The 17498-nt window shown below is 40.8% G+C and overlaps 1 protein-coding gene across 4 annotated transcripts; it reads right to left on the reverse strand.

Moving 5' to 3' along the window:
* Nucleotides 1-507: 507 nt before the first annotated feature.
* On the reverse strand, nt 508-9255 carry pus3 (pseudouridylate synthase 3). Of its 4 annotated transcripts, none has more exons than XM_041267340.1 (7): nt 9093-9255; nt 7889-8465; nt 6281-6549; nt 5693-5876; nt 5456-5565; nt 3800-3975; nt 508-911 (listed from the first exon to the last, which is right to left on the reverse strand). In XM_041267340.1, the coding sequence occupies exons 2-7, from the start codon at nt 8429-8431 to the stop codon at nt 709-711; spliced, it is 1485 nt and encodes a 494-aa protein (XP_041123274.1). In that variant the 5' UTR covers nt 8432-8465; nt 9093-9255; the 3' UTR covers nt 508-708. The 4 variants fall into 4 exon arrangements, with proteins under 4 accessions (XP_041123274.1, XP_041123271.1, XP_041123272.1 ...); XM_041267337.1 differs by having other exon boundaries at nt 7889-8494; XM_041267338.1 differs by having other exon boundaries at nt 7889-8494; nt 9026-9255.
* Nucleotides 9256-17498: the final 8243 nt, after the last annotated feature.

Raw genomic sequence — 17498 nt, forward strand, 5'->3', positions numbered from 1 at the left:
CAGCCTTAGAAGTCTCTGCCAGGACTCGTCACCCACCCGACCAGTAGGATTCGCTGAAGTGCAGTTCGGCAAACTTTGATTTTACTTTTATAGGTACTCACATTTTTTGTAATTGCTCTTATCTGAAATCATTTTCATCCATGTATCATACTTACTACGTGTTCTTACTGGACTTTACTCATATAAGCACATAGCTACTGTAAGTTTTAACTGCTCTTAGTCAAACTAGCTCTTACTTGGAATTCACTGTATTCTTTATTTTGCTCTTACTTGACTCTGCTATCGGAAAAAGAAGGCAGTCTTGACAACAGAGCATGGTTCAGAGTCTGAGCACCCTGCCGCATGGTGCAGCAATCAAGACCCGCAAGTTGAGATAAGCCACACACACAGTGCGTGGGATACATTCTTATAACAAATGACATTACAAAAAGTTGGAGGAAGGTAGTTATGAAGACATAAATGAAACTACAAACCAAAATAAATAACACAAATGACCAAAACACTTCCTTAAAACAAACAGCTTCTTTATTATACATGACTTTAGGAAACATCATCAATTGTACTGGACAGTTCTGTTAAATAAAATTAAACACTAAATAAATCACTTCTAACAGCCCTGAAGCTTTTTAGAACTACTTTTGTTACCAGTCTTTCTCAGCTCCCTTGGCTGTGTTGGGGTTTTTTCCCCAGTTGTGTCTCTCTCCTATCCTAGCTGTCTGTGTGTTTTGCCTTCTTGCCCCGGTGTATCACAGCCCCTCCCTCCTCACTCTCCCCTCTCTCCAGTCTCCCTCTTTTCACAAAGTGGTCTATCCTGGATTCCAGACTCTCACAGCACGGTCTCTCCAGCAGGGGGCGGTACTGGCGGGGCCTGGATCCTTCGAGGAGAGAGCACAGCGGGGTTGAGGAGTGGCCTGGGAGGGAGAGTCAGTCAGTAAACACTACTGTACATCAGTCAATTAAAAGGGCCCTAGCCACAAAGCTTTAATCAGGAATCATCTAAACATGTTTGTAAGCCTGTTCTGACATATTCAGTAAAATGTTCTACATTGTGGTTGGTTTCATGCATACAGAACTATACTTGACTAATAAAAATAGATTTAAAAAAATAGTAATAATGAGTTAAAGTTTTGTGCCATAAAATTGATTTAGAAAAACCAACTACTGGAGAACTTCAGGACTTCTCTGCCTCTCACTGCCTCCTCAAGACCCCCCTGTTAGACTGCACTTGTAGATATCTTGATCTGCCCCTCTACTATGCATTGGACTTCCCTGATCTAGGCACCACGTTACTGGATCCCAAGCTAATGCACTGTCCTTGCACTATTATATGGTGATATAACTTGTGTCCTAACTTGCTGCATCCTAGATCATATTGCATTTTAGTAGTTGTGGCAGAGTAGGGGGAGAAGGTGTGACAGGGCAGAGGCCCTGCACACTAAGAAATGTGTGTTTGTGGCTGCTTATGCACAGCCACAGGTGATGGTAACTGTTTAAAAAAAGAAGTGTTGAATGTGGCAAGGTGGTAATTGAATGATTGATTGGCTATTAGCCCAGATCACAGCTATAAAGAGAACAAAGAAATGAATGTTTAGAGGGGTTGTGTAGGAGAGTGTGGAGCAGAGAAGGACAGTAAGAGAGAAGACTGTGAGGGGTACCGAGATAGCTGTGCTTGGGTGCTGTTTTGTTTCGATTCATTTTGTGTGTAGTGTTTTATTCAGACTTATTTTGTTCCTGTGTTTTGTGTTTTATTAAAAGTGCACTGAAATACATGTCCTGTGTTTGCCATTTTCCTCCATTGTCTGCCTTGGCTACAAGCTACTCTACCACATTGTATTATCAGCACTTACTGTAAACTATATTGTATTATATATTAACCACCCAGCTGCTTACCCCGCGATTTCCATGTGGAGCACAAGCTAGTCCAAACTTGTCACTCCTGTGAGAATAGCGTGCAGGGGGTTATATGTGCACCTGCAAAGTTGAACTCGCCTTTTTGACGTGCTCCAGTAAATAAATAAGATTATATTGTATAATCGTCCGTAGTTTTGTTTTTCGCTGGCAGATGGCAACAGTCCCTAAGAAATGTGCTTGACAGACATGCCCATCCATATACACAGCACGGCTGTGAATAATGGACTCCAGCTAGCTACAAAGAATGAGATGAGGGTCCAGTATTTATTTTTTGTTGATGTTACAGTAAGGAACCGATTTATTCTGCTGATGAAGTACTCTTCACAGATAATAATGCACACAACAGCAACACACACCCGTTGTAATTGCAATTGTTAAAAAAAAAAAAATGTTATTTACACTTATAGAATGCTGCCATTGGAATAAGTACGGTATTTTGTTATTTATATTGTTATAATGCTACAATTGTAAACCCATTGTTATTTTGTTATTTAAGTTCTATTGAAATAATATATATTTCTGTTTTTCATAATAACACCAAAAAATGGTGTATTTCTAAAAATAAGGCAAAAATTGTTTTGAAAATTGTCCAACTTGCTTATTTGAGACGAAATCTGCAAAAATAAATAAATGAATAAATAAAAATAATAATTGCCATAGATATTGACCAAATAAAAGGGCAGCTGGGAGGTTAGGCTTCCATTGCAACTCTGTACTGCCCTGTAACACCTGTAGATCACCTTGGACACAGGTGATTGATGATTATGCACATTTATAAAACAGTAACAGATTGACAAGCCATCCCATCCATGACTATGAAACACTCAACAGTGCTGAATTAAGAAATGATAAAAGAAAGTCAAATTCAATTAAGGGTTTTGACGAGGAAAACGGAAAAACATTTGTCATTGAATCTAAAGCTATGGGCAAAAGTTTTGCATCACCCTATAGAATTAAATAATTGTTTCATAAAGTCGAATAAAACCTGATGAACAATATTGAATTACACACCGCTTTGCAGTTTTCCATATGAAAAAACTGACAAAAAAGTTGAAAAATATGACATTTTGAAACCTGAAATGAAATACTATAGTACTATTATGGCTTCCAGTAGACTTTTGTGACATCACTTTATAGTTTCTTTGATTACATGATGTTCAAAAAAAGATCAAATAAATATTTAACCCTTTGCAGTCGATTTATTCAGTGTTTGTCGGGTCCAATTTATTTTCACACGGGCTGTTTAAGTTTTTTTTTTTTTTTTTTGTGTAAAACAGGTTTAAAACGCATTGCATGGCAAAATATCAGTACTGCATCTCCATCTTTATAGATGTGCATACTGGTAAATTCTCTCCTGATCACTCGTTTTAATCACCAAGCTCCTCAATAATGCGATCCAAGTCATTATTTTACTACTATAACATCTCAAAAAGCTCTGCAAATGTCTGTGATATTCTTTGAGCGCTGGATGCGGAAGCAGCTACCTCCTTTGTTTGTGTTCACCTTATCTCTGCGGTGGAGCTGCTAGCTCTATTGCTCACACTTCCCCTTTTTTCGGCTTCATTTGGCTCCTATCGGTCTCACTCGGCCATTGAGAAAAAACAACTATAGACCTGTGCTTTATGTCTTTTTTATGTCAGACAGGATCCTTTACAGTCCGACAAGGGAAAATCATAATGTCAGACCTGGTCCGACATAGGACTGCAAAGGGTTATTATGTTTAATATTTTTTAATTGATGTCTCAATACTATAATTCTAAGTTATGCACAACTTTTAGTCATAGCTGTATGTATCAAATCCAGCTACTAAAAGACAGACATACGAGAGACAGCCCTGTGTATAAAAAAGTTTTTAAGTCGGCAGACAGATAGACGCAGCTTCCCTCACCTGCGCTATGCAGGCCCCGGATCATGTCCCTGACCAGCTCAGTCTTGACGGTCAGCTCTGTCCATTGCTGATGCAGTCTGGACAGGACGGAGTGAGAGACCTCGCTGTCCCCTCCCTGCCAGGACACGCCCTCGAAGCAGCAGTCGTACAGTACTAGGGGGAAGTCCACTGCCATGCTGGCAACACAAACGAGAAACAAGTCAGAAAACACAGTGCCTTATGTATCAATACAGCAATGACCGTGACTCAGGGTGTGGCTGTGTCTCGTGTATCAATACAGCAATGATCGTGACTCGGGGTGTGGCTGTGTCTCATGTATCAATACAGCAATGATCGTGACTCGGGGTGTGGCTGTGTCTCGTGTATCAATACAGCAATGATCGTGACTCGGGGTGTGGCTGTGTCTCGTGTATCAATACAGCAATGATCGTGACTCGGGGTGTGGCTGTGTCTCATGTATCAATACAGCAATGATCGTGACTCGGGGTGTGGCTGTGTCTCATCTATCAATAGAGCAATGATCGTGACTCGGGGTGTGGCTGTGTCTCATGTATCAATACAGCAATGATCGTGACTCGGGGTGTGGCTGTGTCTCATGTATCAATACAGCAATGATCGTGACTCGGGGTGTGGCTGTGTCTCATGTATCAATACAGCAATGATCGTGACTCGGGGTGTGGCTGTGTCTCATGTATCAATACAGCAATGATCGTGACTCGGGGTGTGGCTGTGTCTCGTGTATCAATACAGCAATGATCGTGACTCGGGGTGTGGCTGTGTCTCATGTATCAATACAGCAATGATCGTGACTCGGGGTGTGGCTGTGTCTCATGTATCAATAGTGCAGTGATCGTGACTCGGGCTGTGGCTGTGTCTCATGTATCAATAGTGCAGTGATCGTGACTCGGGGTGTGGCTGTGTCTCATGTATCAATAGTGCAGTGATCGTGACTCGGGGTGTGGCTATGTCTCATGTATCAACAGAGCAATGATCGTGACTTGGGGTGTGGAGATACTCAGAATCTCTGCCCAATTCTCTTTAAGATGTTTTTTTTGTCGGAAAGTATTAAATGAAAACTAAACAAACCTGCTACAAAAGAATGGATTGGTTACCAGTGCTTTGCTTTGTGTAATTTACATGCTTTTAATAGGTTTTAATCCCTTATTATATTTTAATAATCAATACCTAACAACCTAATATCCGTTAAAGGAACTTGTTGGGAATATGTGAGTATCCGCACACCCTCCCTCTGTAATGGGTATGTGTGTTCCGTTTATTTTCCTTTAAGACATCTAGTATCCTGTGCAACCCTTTTGGCCCTAAGCTATGTGTCATTGCAATAGGAGAGCTGCATGGTGTTTATCATGGAGGGGATGAAGAGGTATACAGAAGCGTGCTGCCTGAAGTTTAAGAATAGATTTCCATGTTTTCTAAAGGTTAATAATTCAGAGGTCATTCTGTCTGCTTTCTGTATTTTAATCTTTTGAAAACATTTTGTATTATCTATTTACTATTAAACTTAGACATTCTAAATTAAACAGAATCTAATTCCACCAGTAAACATGTCTAACGTGTGTCTACAGTGAACACTACTCCTCTCTGTTGGGAGAGGGGTTAGGGCACAGTGTTGGGAGTGAGGTACAGGCTCTCCATCACCTGTACTGGGGTTTTCTGGGATTGTTCTCCACATCCATTAGCTGGTCTATGATGTCTGGAGTTTCCAGCTTCTGTCCAATCAGGAGCAGGACAGCCATCATGCATCGTACCTGTGGGGGACATTTCATCCAATCAGGGCTGGACTCTGTTGGAATGGATGGGCCAGGGTAGGGTATAAAGCACCCCTTTCAATTTGAAAAAACGTGAAAATATAAACAGCTGTACGGTAATTGTCACCTGGTGATACAGGAAGGCCAGGCCTGTGACCTCGAAGACAAAAAGGTCGTAGGGGTCATCACCGGGGTCACAGGAACAGCGGACAGGTGTGATGTCAGCGGAGAGGATGGTTCTCTGGAACTGCAGGACTCCGTTCCCCACATCCATCTTACACAAGTTCCGGAAGTCATGCGTTCCTTCATAGCTAGTGAGAGAGAAACAGGTACCTCAACTTCAACCACACACTGATAGGGAGAGGGGGGGATCATGCAAACATGGCATTAAAGCTTTTAATTCCTTGTAAGGTTTATGTGATCCGTAAAAAATGTAATATGTTGCTGGATCCCTCGGGTTAAGCTTTTACTGTCTAGCTTAATTTTAATTTCTTTAAGAAGCAGCAGCAAGATGTATTTCTATACACTCCAAACTGAAGTATAAAATGCAAGCAAAGAACCAACAGATCTTCAATGGAAGAGGGACCAGTGGTAACAAGGTAATAAAACCTTTTTTAAAAGCACAATTGTGCACTCCTATAATAATAATAATAAGATAATAAATAATAATAATAATAATAATAATAATAATAATAATAATATACAGTCCGGTCACCGTTTGGCGGCAGTTTTCATGAGCGGCACATCCAGGGCTCCTCTTGGAAAGTAGTACCGGTAAGTCCGGGACTGGCAGTCGAAGCGCGCGCTGAATCCTGTGTGTACCGGAGCCCAGTCCAGTACGCGGATGTCTTCTGGAAGAACGCGGTTCAGGATTTTGACGTATGGGAGCTCTGCTGAATTCGAGACATTCTTACTGCTGCAGGATGGGGGGGTCACCCCCAGACCCCCATCAAACTGGGTGGAGCGCAGGTCGATAGAGACCACCTGTAACACAGATAGAGAAACAGAGGTCAACACAGACAGACAGAGGAACAGAGGTCAACACAGACAGACAGAGGTCAACACAGACAGACAGTGGAACAGAGGTCAACACAGACACACAGAGGAATAGAGATCAACACAGACAGACAGAGGTCAACACAGCCAGACACGAATAGAGATCAACACAGACAGACAGAGGAACAGAGGTCAACACAGACACACAGAGGAACAGAGGTCAACACAGAAAGAGAGAGGAACAGAGGTCAACACAGACAGACAGAGGTCAACACAGCCAGACATGAATAGAGATCAACACAGACAGACAGTGGAACAGAGGTCAACACAGACACACAGAGGAACAGAGATCAACACAGACAGACAGAGGTCAACACAGACAGACACGAATAGAGATCAACACAGACAGACAGTGGAACAGAGGTCAACACAGACACACAGAGGAACAGAGATCAACACAGACAGACAGAGGTCAACACAGACAGAGAAAGGAACAGAGGTCAACACAGACAGACAGAGGAATAGAGATCAACACAGACAGAGAGAGGAACAGAGGTCAACACAGACAGACAGAGGAATAGAGATCAACACAGACAGAGAGAGGAACAGAGGTCAACACAGACAGACACATGAATAGAAATCTACTTTTTTATCACAAGTTAATCAGTATCAGAATCTGAATTATTTTTTCATCTGCCTGTATGTCAAACTATGTCAAACATATTTTTGGTTTTATACAGCGATATACAGCTATGGCCAAAAGTTAAGCATCACCTAGAATTGTAGGACTGTGGCACAATTTAAAAAAAATACAATTTAGATCTATTACTTAACAGTTTACAGTATTCATGTTAGATTTCATAAGGTCACATTTTTCAATTTCTGTCAGTTTTTCATTAAGTACTATGGAAAACTACAAAGCTGTCTGCAATTCAATATATTAACATAACATTATTCAGCAGGTTTCATTCGACTTTATGAGGCAAAATCAGCTAATTCTACTGGGTGATGCAAAACTTGTGGCCATTGTTGTAGGTAAAGTTAACCAACAACCACTATATCCATGTACGAAAGTGCAGACATAAGAATGGGTTAAGAAAGAACAAGGCTGAGACAGCCAGGCTCCATCTACTCCTGACCTAAAGAATCCCTTACCAAGTGTCATTACAGCTGGATAAGCACATCTCTAGATATATGTGAAATGGATGTATACATGTGCAAGGATATGCAACCCAAGCAGGGAACAACACCAACAGACATGTCCTGTATATACTGGTGTCTTCAGTGCAGAAGAAGCCTCCCTGCTGTGTGTCGGCTGCCTCTCTACCTGTGAGAAGGCGCTGACCCCCTTGTCAGTGCGGCCGCAGCGGTGGTAGTTGGAGCTCTGTCTGTCTGCGATCAGCCTGGTTTTCAGCAGGGCCTCAAACAGCCTGGCCTCCACAGTATTGCCCGTGTTCTCCTGGCACGCAAAGCCTTGGTACGCCCAGCCGTGGTAGGACAGCCGCAGGGCCACGTGGCGCCGAGGGTGCGCCCCGAAATCAAACTCCCGAGCCTGGGACGACTTCTTTCTACTCCTCGGTGTGTGCCCCCCACAGTCCTGCGCTCCATTCTGCACTCCTCCTGTCTCACTGCCTGCTCCCTCCTCCACAGCCTGCTGTCCTCCTCCCTCTCTCTTTCCATCTGGTTCCTCTTTCCCTCCGTCACTCTTTGGAGTTCTCGGTTTCACTCCTCCCTCCCTGTCTCTCTTCTTCCCTCCTCCCTCCCTCCTGCTAAGCTCGGCTGTCAGTCTCTCCACCTCCCTCTCCAGTCCTCTCACTCTCTCCAGCAGGGTCTCTTGGGAGGGGGGCTGGGGCTCACACCCCTCAGACATTTTGGAAAGGGGTTGGTGGGGCAGGTATGCAGTCCTACAGGGAAGAGATGCCAAACTGTAATTCTGAAAGAGGAAAAGAAAAACTGTTGAATGAACGTCACTGTTTGCTTCCACTTAGAAAGCAATCTTTCAAAATAATGACATACAGATTTGCAGGAACCCCCGGAGTCTGTAATAAGTGTAAATGGGGCTGACCATTCAGATTTGACACCGCTTCTGTCCCTATAGTAACAATTTGACATTTTAAAGCGTTAAAAATAAATAAAACATTACAGCCCCACAACAGAGTTAGTGTAATGTACTACTGGCGTTATTTGTCAATATACACGGTGTACAAACACAGACAGTGAGGGACACCAAGATGGATATTTTATTTATTTATTTTACAGGCAAGTGAATGCATCGCTTAACTTACAGTATCTTCATCCCATGAAAAAAAAAACAACAAAAAAACGTAAAAGCTGCTGACTGACCAAAACCAAAAAAACAATCATCACCAACATACTACTACGACTACTACTACTATTAATAATAATAATAATAATAATAATAATAATAGTTACTCTGTTTTCAGTGTGCACTAAAGCAGTTCACCTTTGCAAGTGTAGTGTTACTGTGTTGTTATGCTATCTTCAAACGCAGATCAATTTTACTTGCTTACTGTAAGCGCTACGTGACAGGGTACCGTCTCCTGGATTTTGACTCGGTTCGGGTAGAAAAAAAAAAAAACTGTTGAATTCTACAATGAAACCAATAGCGTCTACTTCTCACTGGATCTCCTTGCTGGCCATGCTGCTTCCGCCCGAAGAATTGATGACGATGCAAGCGTGATGACACAGCTATGCGCTGTACATGTGCCGCGGTGTTTTGTGGGAACTGTAGTTTTTTTCATATTTTTGCAGCTGTAGTATAAAGCACATTAGTTTTAGAAAAGCGTGAAAATATATAATAATAATAATAATAATAATAATAATAATAATAATAATAATAATAATAATAATAATAATAATAATAACAGTGCGATGTTGAATCAGGTGATCGATCCAACACCAGCTGTTCAATTCCCCTTTCTCAAGATGAACACGAAGCCACTATCTCAGGACCAGTGGCTTGAAACCTAGTTCCAGGAGACCGGGAGACTTAGCTTGAGGCAAATTTGCTTTATCAAACCCCAAGTCTCCTGGTGTGCCATGTAGTGGCGTGAAACCAAGTTCCATAGCACAAAGTTGCTTCCTGTACCCTGGGCTTTACTCATGATTCTGTTACATCAGAGCACTGGCGGCTCTGCGAGAGCAGGTGGAGCTGTTTACCCTGATTCCACAGACACCAGTAAAGGCTGCCTCAGTCACAGGTCCCGAAAACACCGGTATGGCTGGATTGTGATCTGTTAAACTAATGGCAAAAATCATGTTATATTAGTAATGCTATATTATTCCCACTGCTCTGGTGTTTTCTCCTGGTCGGGGTGATTTATAATAAACCCCTTTTCAATGTCACTCAATGATAATGCACAGTGAAACAATGTGATAAAACAGGTATTCTAGTTGTATGGTTGTGGTACTAAATCTGCCACCACTTAGATCATTTACTCTGAACAAAAATAAACGCAACATGCAACAATTTCAAAGATTTTACTGAGTTACAGTTCATATAAGGAAATCAGTCAATTGAAATAAATTCATTAGGCCCTAATCTATGGATTTCACATGACTGGGAATACAGATATGCAATTGTTGGTCACAGATACCTAAATAAAAAAAAAAAAAGGTAGGGGAGTGGATCAGAAAACCATTCAGTATCAGGTGTGATCACCATTTGCCTCATGCAGCGCGACACATCTCCTTCGCATAGAGTTGATCAGGCTGTTGATTGTAACCTGTGGAATGTTGTCCCACTCCTCTTCAATGGCTGTGCAAAGTTGCTGGATATTGGCGGGAACTGTAACACGCTGTCGTGCATATCGATCCAGAGCATCCCAACATGCTCAGTAGGTTACATATCTGATGAATATGCAGGCCATGGAAGAACTGGGACATTTTCAGCTTCCAGGAATTGTGTACAGATCCTTGCGACATGGGGCCGTGCATTATCATGCTGAAACATGAGGTGATGGCGGCGGATGAATGGCACGACAATGGGCCTCAGGATCTCGTCACGGTATCTCTGTGCATTCAAATTGCCATCGATAAAATGCAATTGTGTTCGTTATCTGTAGCTTATGCCTGCCCATACTATAACCCCACCGCCACCATGGGGCACTCTGTTCACAACGTTGACATCGGCAAACCGCTCGCCCACACGACGCCATACGCACTGTCTACCATCTGCCTGGTACAGTTGAAACCGGGATTCATCCATGAAGAGCACACTTCCCCAACATGCCAGTGGCCATCAAAGGTGAGCATTTGCCCACTGAAGTCGGTTACGAGGCCGAACTGTAGTCAGGTCAAGACCTTGGTGAGGACGACGAGCACGGAGGTGAGCATCCCTGAGACGGTTTCTGACAGTTTGTGCAGAAATTCTTTGGTTGTGCAAACCCACAGTTTCATCAGCTGTCCGAGTGGCTGGTCTCAGACGATCCCGCAGGTGAAGAAGCCGGATGTGGAGGTCCTGGGCTGGTGTGGTTACACGTTGTCTGCGGTTGTGAGGCTGGTTGGACGTACTGCCAAATTCTCTAAAACGACATTGGAGGCGGCTTATGGTAGAGAAATGAACATTCAATTCTCTGGTAACAGCTCTGGTGGACATTCCTGCAGTCAGCATGTCAATTGCACGATCCCGGAAAACTTGAGACATCTGTGGCATTGTGTTGTGAGACAAAACTGCACATTTTAGAGTGGCCTTTTATTTCCCCCAGCACAAGGCGCACCTGTGTAATAATCATGCTGTTTAATCAGCTTCTTGATATGCCACTGCTGTCAGGTGGATAGATTATCTTGGCAAAGGAGAAATGCTCACTAACAGGGATGTAAACAAATTTGTTCACAAAAATTGAGAGAAATAAGCTTTTTGTGCATATGGAAAATGTCTGCAATCTTTTATTTCAGCTCATGAAACATGGGACCAACACTTTACATGTTGCATTTATATTTTTCTTCAGTGTTGAGGCCCCTTAAATCGAAAAAACGATATGGCAGCATTTTTGGAAATTGAAGAGGACAGAGCCACACTTAGCAGAAGGATATGCAGAGAAAATCCTTTGGATGATGAGCAATTAATAACACTATTGATCTGATTGAAATACTGTCTTTTAAATGTCTGTATAATGCTGGAAGCAGATTAACAATCCCTAACAAGAAGAAATCACGCATTGCTCCCTGTTCTTCAGATACAGCCGTGGCACTTCTTTTTTCGCAGCTAGTGGCTTTTTATTACTATAAAAATGTATACTTAAAAAAAAAAAAAAACACATTTGGCTGGTTGCATAACATCTTAAGTGAGGTTAATGGTTAATTCTGCTAAATACAAGATACTGTGCTCTCACTTTTGCTGCGAACACAAATTTTTATTATTATTATTATTTTTTTTAATCTCGTGAATGCTGTGATTTCCTGTTAAATTTCTTGCATTCACACATTCAGTTATTTCTGCCAGTTTCTTCATGGCGTTGTTATATTCAGACATAGTTTGGCTGTTATTATTCGCTTTCTTTTATTATATTCCTCCTTAAATATTATGTTTTTCCTCCTCTGTCCAGTTTAGTTTTTTTTTTTATCAGCCCTACTGTAGTTTTCCTTAACTGCCCAAATGTTGCCATGGAGAAAGAATTTACAGAGCATAGTAAGCTACTCGCCTATTGGTTGAAATCTTAAATAGTCCATGCATACTTAAACGTTTTCTCTTAGATAAGTGAAAACATGTTTTGAGCAACATCCTTAAGTTTTTCCCTTAGTTAAGTGAAAAATATAATTAAGTGTCACACTTAAGTGAAATACTTAATAATAAGTTTTATGCAACCGGGCACTGGCAAATAAAACACAAGAGTTTTCCATTGCGTTCAACAAAAAAAATACATTACTCTCCCACTCCAGTAAGAAGGTTTGATATTCATCTTCATATTTTCTTTTTCGCTATTTTTTTTCTGCCATTATGAACAAAACAGAAGCCGATCCTGTTCAAAGTAAAGTTAAGAGTTTCCAAGCTTCTGTAACTCGAGTCCCGAATGCACAGTAACGTAAGGATGGATATGATTTGCTAGTTAGTTGCTATGTAACAAAAAAGTGTTGCTACCATGCTGCTGATTGGCTAAGGTTGGAAATGGATTGGCTTGTGACGAAAAAAAGAAAGAACACTCTGAGACTTATTGTAAAACTAATACACATACAAAAAAAGAATAAAAAAATAAACAAAAAAAACAAGTAACTTATTCATTGTGTAATGAAATCTATGGGAAGTTCGAAGGGGCTGTGGGACAGAGTTGGACAGCACAGCTGGCTAATTTTTAGCTTGGCATTTTGTACAGACCAGGTAAAAATAATGTAAATGCTGATATGCTTCCCAGGTTGCCTGAACATTTTCCAGGGATAGAAGGTCTGGAAATGGGAGACAGATTTGCAGCAGAAGTTCCTTCCTGCCAGAGTGAGGATGAGCACCAGAGAGATGGATTAACCCACAATGAAAGGATCCATTGATCAGGTAGTTGAGGTGGTTTAAAGATGGGGGATCTTTCCCTACTCCTGCAGTGTGAGCAGTGAAAGTATGCAAAGGGGTTTGCAGTAATGGGAACAGCTAGAGTACCGGTACGGGATACTTTGTCAGCAGCGCAAAGACCCAAGTACACAAGAGGTACGTTTTCAATTTTTTCTCCAGAAAATGAACAGAGGGAGATTTGACAGAGTTACCATGATCAAACGGGGCATTTGGGATTGATGAAACCCTCTATACAATTACTAATCATTTTTATTGGCCTCAAATGGAACAAGATTTGAAGGGTTTGCACATCTCATGTTCCCGTTGTGTGCAAAAAAAAGCCAAGCCTAAGCGTAAAGTGCCCTTGGTACTTATTCAGACTACAGCACCACTAGAAGTGGTAGCTATGGCTTTCTTTTTTTACATTGAACAGAACATTTTAATAATCACAGACATGTTTACTCACTTGGAACAGGCTGCCCCATGCACTGTGGTGACATGTTATATGGCCTTTTGGTTGCCCTGGGCATTTTAATTCTTACCAGGGTCCAAACTTTGAGTCAAATTTGATTAAAGTGTTGTGTAGGTGTCATGGGATAAGGAAAAGCAGAACTATGCCATACCACCCACAAGGCAATGGGCTGTGCAAGAGATTTAACCAGACTTTAGAACAAGAGAAGCAAGGGCGCTGGCCTGATTACCTTTCAGAACTAGTTCATTCATATAATAATTCTGTGCATAGTTCTACAGGTCTTGCTCCCTTCTCCCTTCTGATGTTTGGAAGACATGCACGGCTACCAACGGATTTGGCACTGGGGAGCCCAAGGTGCCCTGAAATACAGATGATTGGGTTAATCACCATTGACAGAAGATGGCTTTTGCCTATAAAAAAGCAGGGAACCAGATGTCACAGAGCGCTGAGAGACACTGCAAGAAATATGATCAGGTGATAAAGCAAGATCCATTGGTGCCCTGTGAAAGGGTGTTGGTCAGGAATCGAAGGGCGTGGGGCAGAGTAAATTGGCAGATAGGTGGGAAACAGAACCACATGTCTTAGTAAAAATTGCATTGGCTACTTATTTAGAGAAATCTCTCCATCACGTGAGTTGAGATGCAATAGGCATAATTTGGGTAGGCCCCCCAGTACGCTTTAGAAGTTTAATGAATAAGGAGATTGAGGGCATTGATTGTATTGTTTTTAATGTGCTATTGGAAACTGAGGTAGTTGTGGGGACCACAACTGAAAAAGCGGGGAAGTGTGTCACAGGTGTGACAAGTCTAGTTATTGAAGCACTTATTTGTTGTTTGTCAAATCACTTAATGACTTTTCAAATCACTTAATCACTATTATATTATGTGCATGTGTGACTCTGATTTGTATTTTTTTAATAGAATAGTTTGTTTTGTTTTTGCACATAAATTGATAACGCTTTTCCCTAAATTAACATGAACTTATTAATAATTGAAACTATAAACACTTGCCCTAATTACCTGCACCTGAAGCTGCTTGTTTGCGAGGTGGTCTCCCTTTTAAAAAGCGCACTCTGGAACACTGGAACGACTGACAGATACAAGTGGCAACAGCAGTGAAACTTATGATGGGGGTTTTACCGCAGAGCAATCAACACCGGTTTGATATGTCAAGTTTAGGAATTGGTTTTGCTAGATTTGTTAAACGTCGCTTGTGTGAACTCTTTTAGATTACAACGCTGCTGTTTTATTGTTGCATTTTTTTTTTTAACGAGATGTCCGACTCCCTGCCTTTGCTGAGATTAGAAGCTGCCTAATTGTGGATGGCCTAAACCTGGCCCAGACTCGTATTATATTATTTTAATAGGTCTTAGTTAGAAATTTTACTGTATGTGCTAGGACTTTAATTATTAGGTTTCAATTATTTTATTATTTTTGTTTATTTTATTGAAGTGGTGTCTCTTTGAATTGTTTTACTGGCATCTGAACGAAATAAAATTGTTTTTTACTATTACTGTCTCCATGGAGTGTGAACTGGTGCTGCTCCCCCAAATATAAAATAATCTCTGTAGCTTTAAAACTATTTCTGGAGGTGAAATTCCTCCAGTGGCGTAGCAAATAGAAACTACTTAGAATAGCTGAGCCAGTGACATTATCATGAGCTTGTGCTCCGCCAGCAGACAACTTCCCAATATTTTGCTATGTTTAACATACCTTTGTCAAGGAAAAGTAAACAGTGGTTACAGTTTTGTTCAATGGCTTTGAGCACACCCACTTTAAAAAGTATCTGTGTGCCACTGTGTACATTATCTAAATATTTCTTCTAAAATTGTAGGTCATTTGTGTTATGGTCATTTGTTGTAAAGTGTTGAACTATTGTTTTTTATGTCCTATGTTTGATAGGTGATTCTGTATTTTATGTAATGGTGTCTCTTCAATAGATTTTTATTATGTTACAATGGCTTGGTTTACATGCACTTGAAAATCGAAATTATGACTGTGTGACGTTGTCACGCGAATACATCGTGAAACAAAAAAAAGGACATCCTTTTGGCAGCGAGACTTTAATAGCTGTAAAAACCCATGTAAACTGGAGCAGTAATCGTGCTTGTGGCTCACAAGGTTTCAGCAGTGAAGATCCAATTTTTCTGACTTTATCTCACGTAATCTCCAGCAGAAAAGCCGTAAAAAACAGACAACACCCCCCAGCCCCCAACACACACAAACACACACACACTGTACATTTATAGACTATTTCAACACTAGAACCGCTGTGGTTATACTCATACCTACAACCGCCGGTACATTTTCAACACCATCAATATTAAATGAAAGACAAACTAACAGATATAACTCAAAAGTTTTATTCAAGCACATCATATCAAACATCTGCACAGCCGAAAAACCTTGTATTTAAATGAACAATTAAACATAAAATGGTTTATTTTCTAACTTACCGTCTATTAAGCACTACTTCAAAAAATTAAAAGCAATAATAAAATAAACATTCCAAAAGAAACTAGTGTGTAAACAGGTATATGCACATCTAAAACTGTAAAAACAAAAGGAGTTTTTAATCTAAAATGGAGGTAGCATATGATTTATCTTGCTTGTGTGTCACTTGGAGCACAGAATCCAGGTTGAGCTGCTGCAGTCTGCAGCTTTCTGATTAAAATGTTTCTGCTGAAGAGCTGTGGCTAGCTTCAAAATGAAATCTCTCCTACCTTAATAATAATAATTGATGGCTGCATTACAGAAGAGATAACAGCAGGCTTGTATATACTAAAAAAATTAATATTGTAAATTATATTCAAAATAAAAACATGTATTGTAAAAGGCAGTTCTAGTGTTAATGAAATGTAACTTTTATATGTTCCACAAACACACACACAAATATTAATTTTAAGTAGTAAAGCTTGTAGAAATTATATTTTATATAATTTTGTGTGCGTGTGTGTGTGTTAGAAAGGTAACCAGGCAAACAAGTAGCTAATGCACGGCATAATTCAGAATCTGTGTGGCAACACATGAATTCACTTCTCTTGATAAATGTTTTTATCATCATGGCAATGCATGCATGAAGCTCTCCTCACGATATTCAGAGTTGTTCTTTTCCTACTTAGTAAGCAGACACGGACATTGAAATATCCCCTCCCCTAAATCACTATGAATTGAATAATCTGCATTGGTACGGACGATTTTTTTTTTCCTAAATCAGAACTGCATAGCAACGCATTTCCTGAAAAGTACAGCAAACAGGAAAACTGTCATGACTTGTGCGTATAAACGCCGCCATTGTTTGCCAAATATACCATAAACAAGGTATATAAATGTTATTTATTTAAATAATAAACATAATGAAAGTGTGATGTTTAAAATACAGTTTGGTATTGCATTACCCTTATCTAGTGTACTGTAAGGCAGGGGAGTGATTTGAGCATTCCCAAGATGGCAGTTCTTGGTAATGTACTCTGCTTTTTCCTTCCACAGAGATACAGGAAGAGGGCGTAACGACAGAATTTGCAATTCAGCCACAACAAAAGCAGAAGTTGGTGCTGCTCTGCCCAATACAGTTCTCACTTCAAAAAACAACAACTTGTGGGGCTGATGTAAGGACAGGCGCAGCACAAACAATTGCGCATGCAAAATCCAAATTTTCTAGCGACCAGGCAATTATTTTGCACTATGGCCTATGCAAGCATAAGAGCAATGCACATTACTCAACACGCACATGAGTTAGAAGTACGGAGAGCAATAGGTGCTGTATGAGATTTTATAGACCTTTTTAGGTGCATACATGAGGGCACTGTCACTATAGACCAGGCAGCGAAACTGACTCTTCAGGATGCCTGAACATTCTCTTGATGACACATCACGTTGCTACATGGGCCTGGCTGTAGAGAACCTGAGCTTCGGTTTCTGCATTACTCAATAGTGTCATCACCCAGGGTTGCAGGCCATAGCCACT

Source organism: Polyodon spathula, chromosome 12 (assembly GCF_017654505.1).
Source record: "Polyodon spathula isolate WHYD16114869_AA chromosome 12, ASM1765450v1, whole genome shotgun sequence".
Classification (NCBI taxonomy): domain Eukaryota; kingdom Metazoa; phylum Chordata; class Actinopteri; order Acipenseriformes; family Polyodontidae; genus Polyodon; species Polyodon spathula.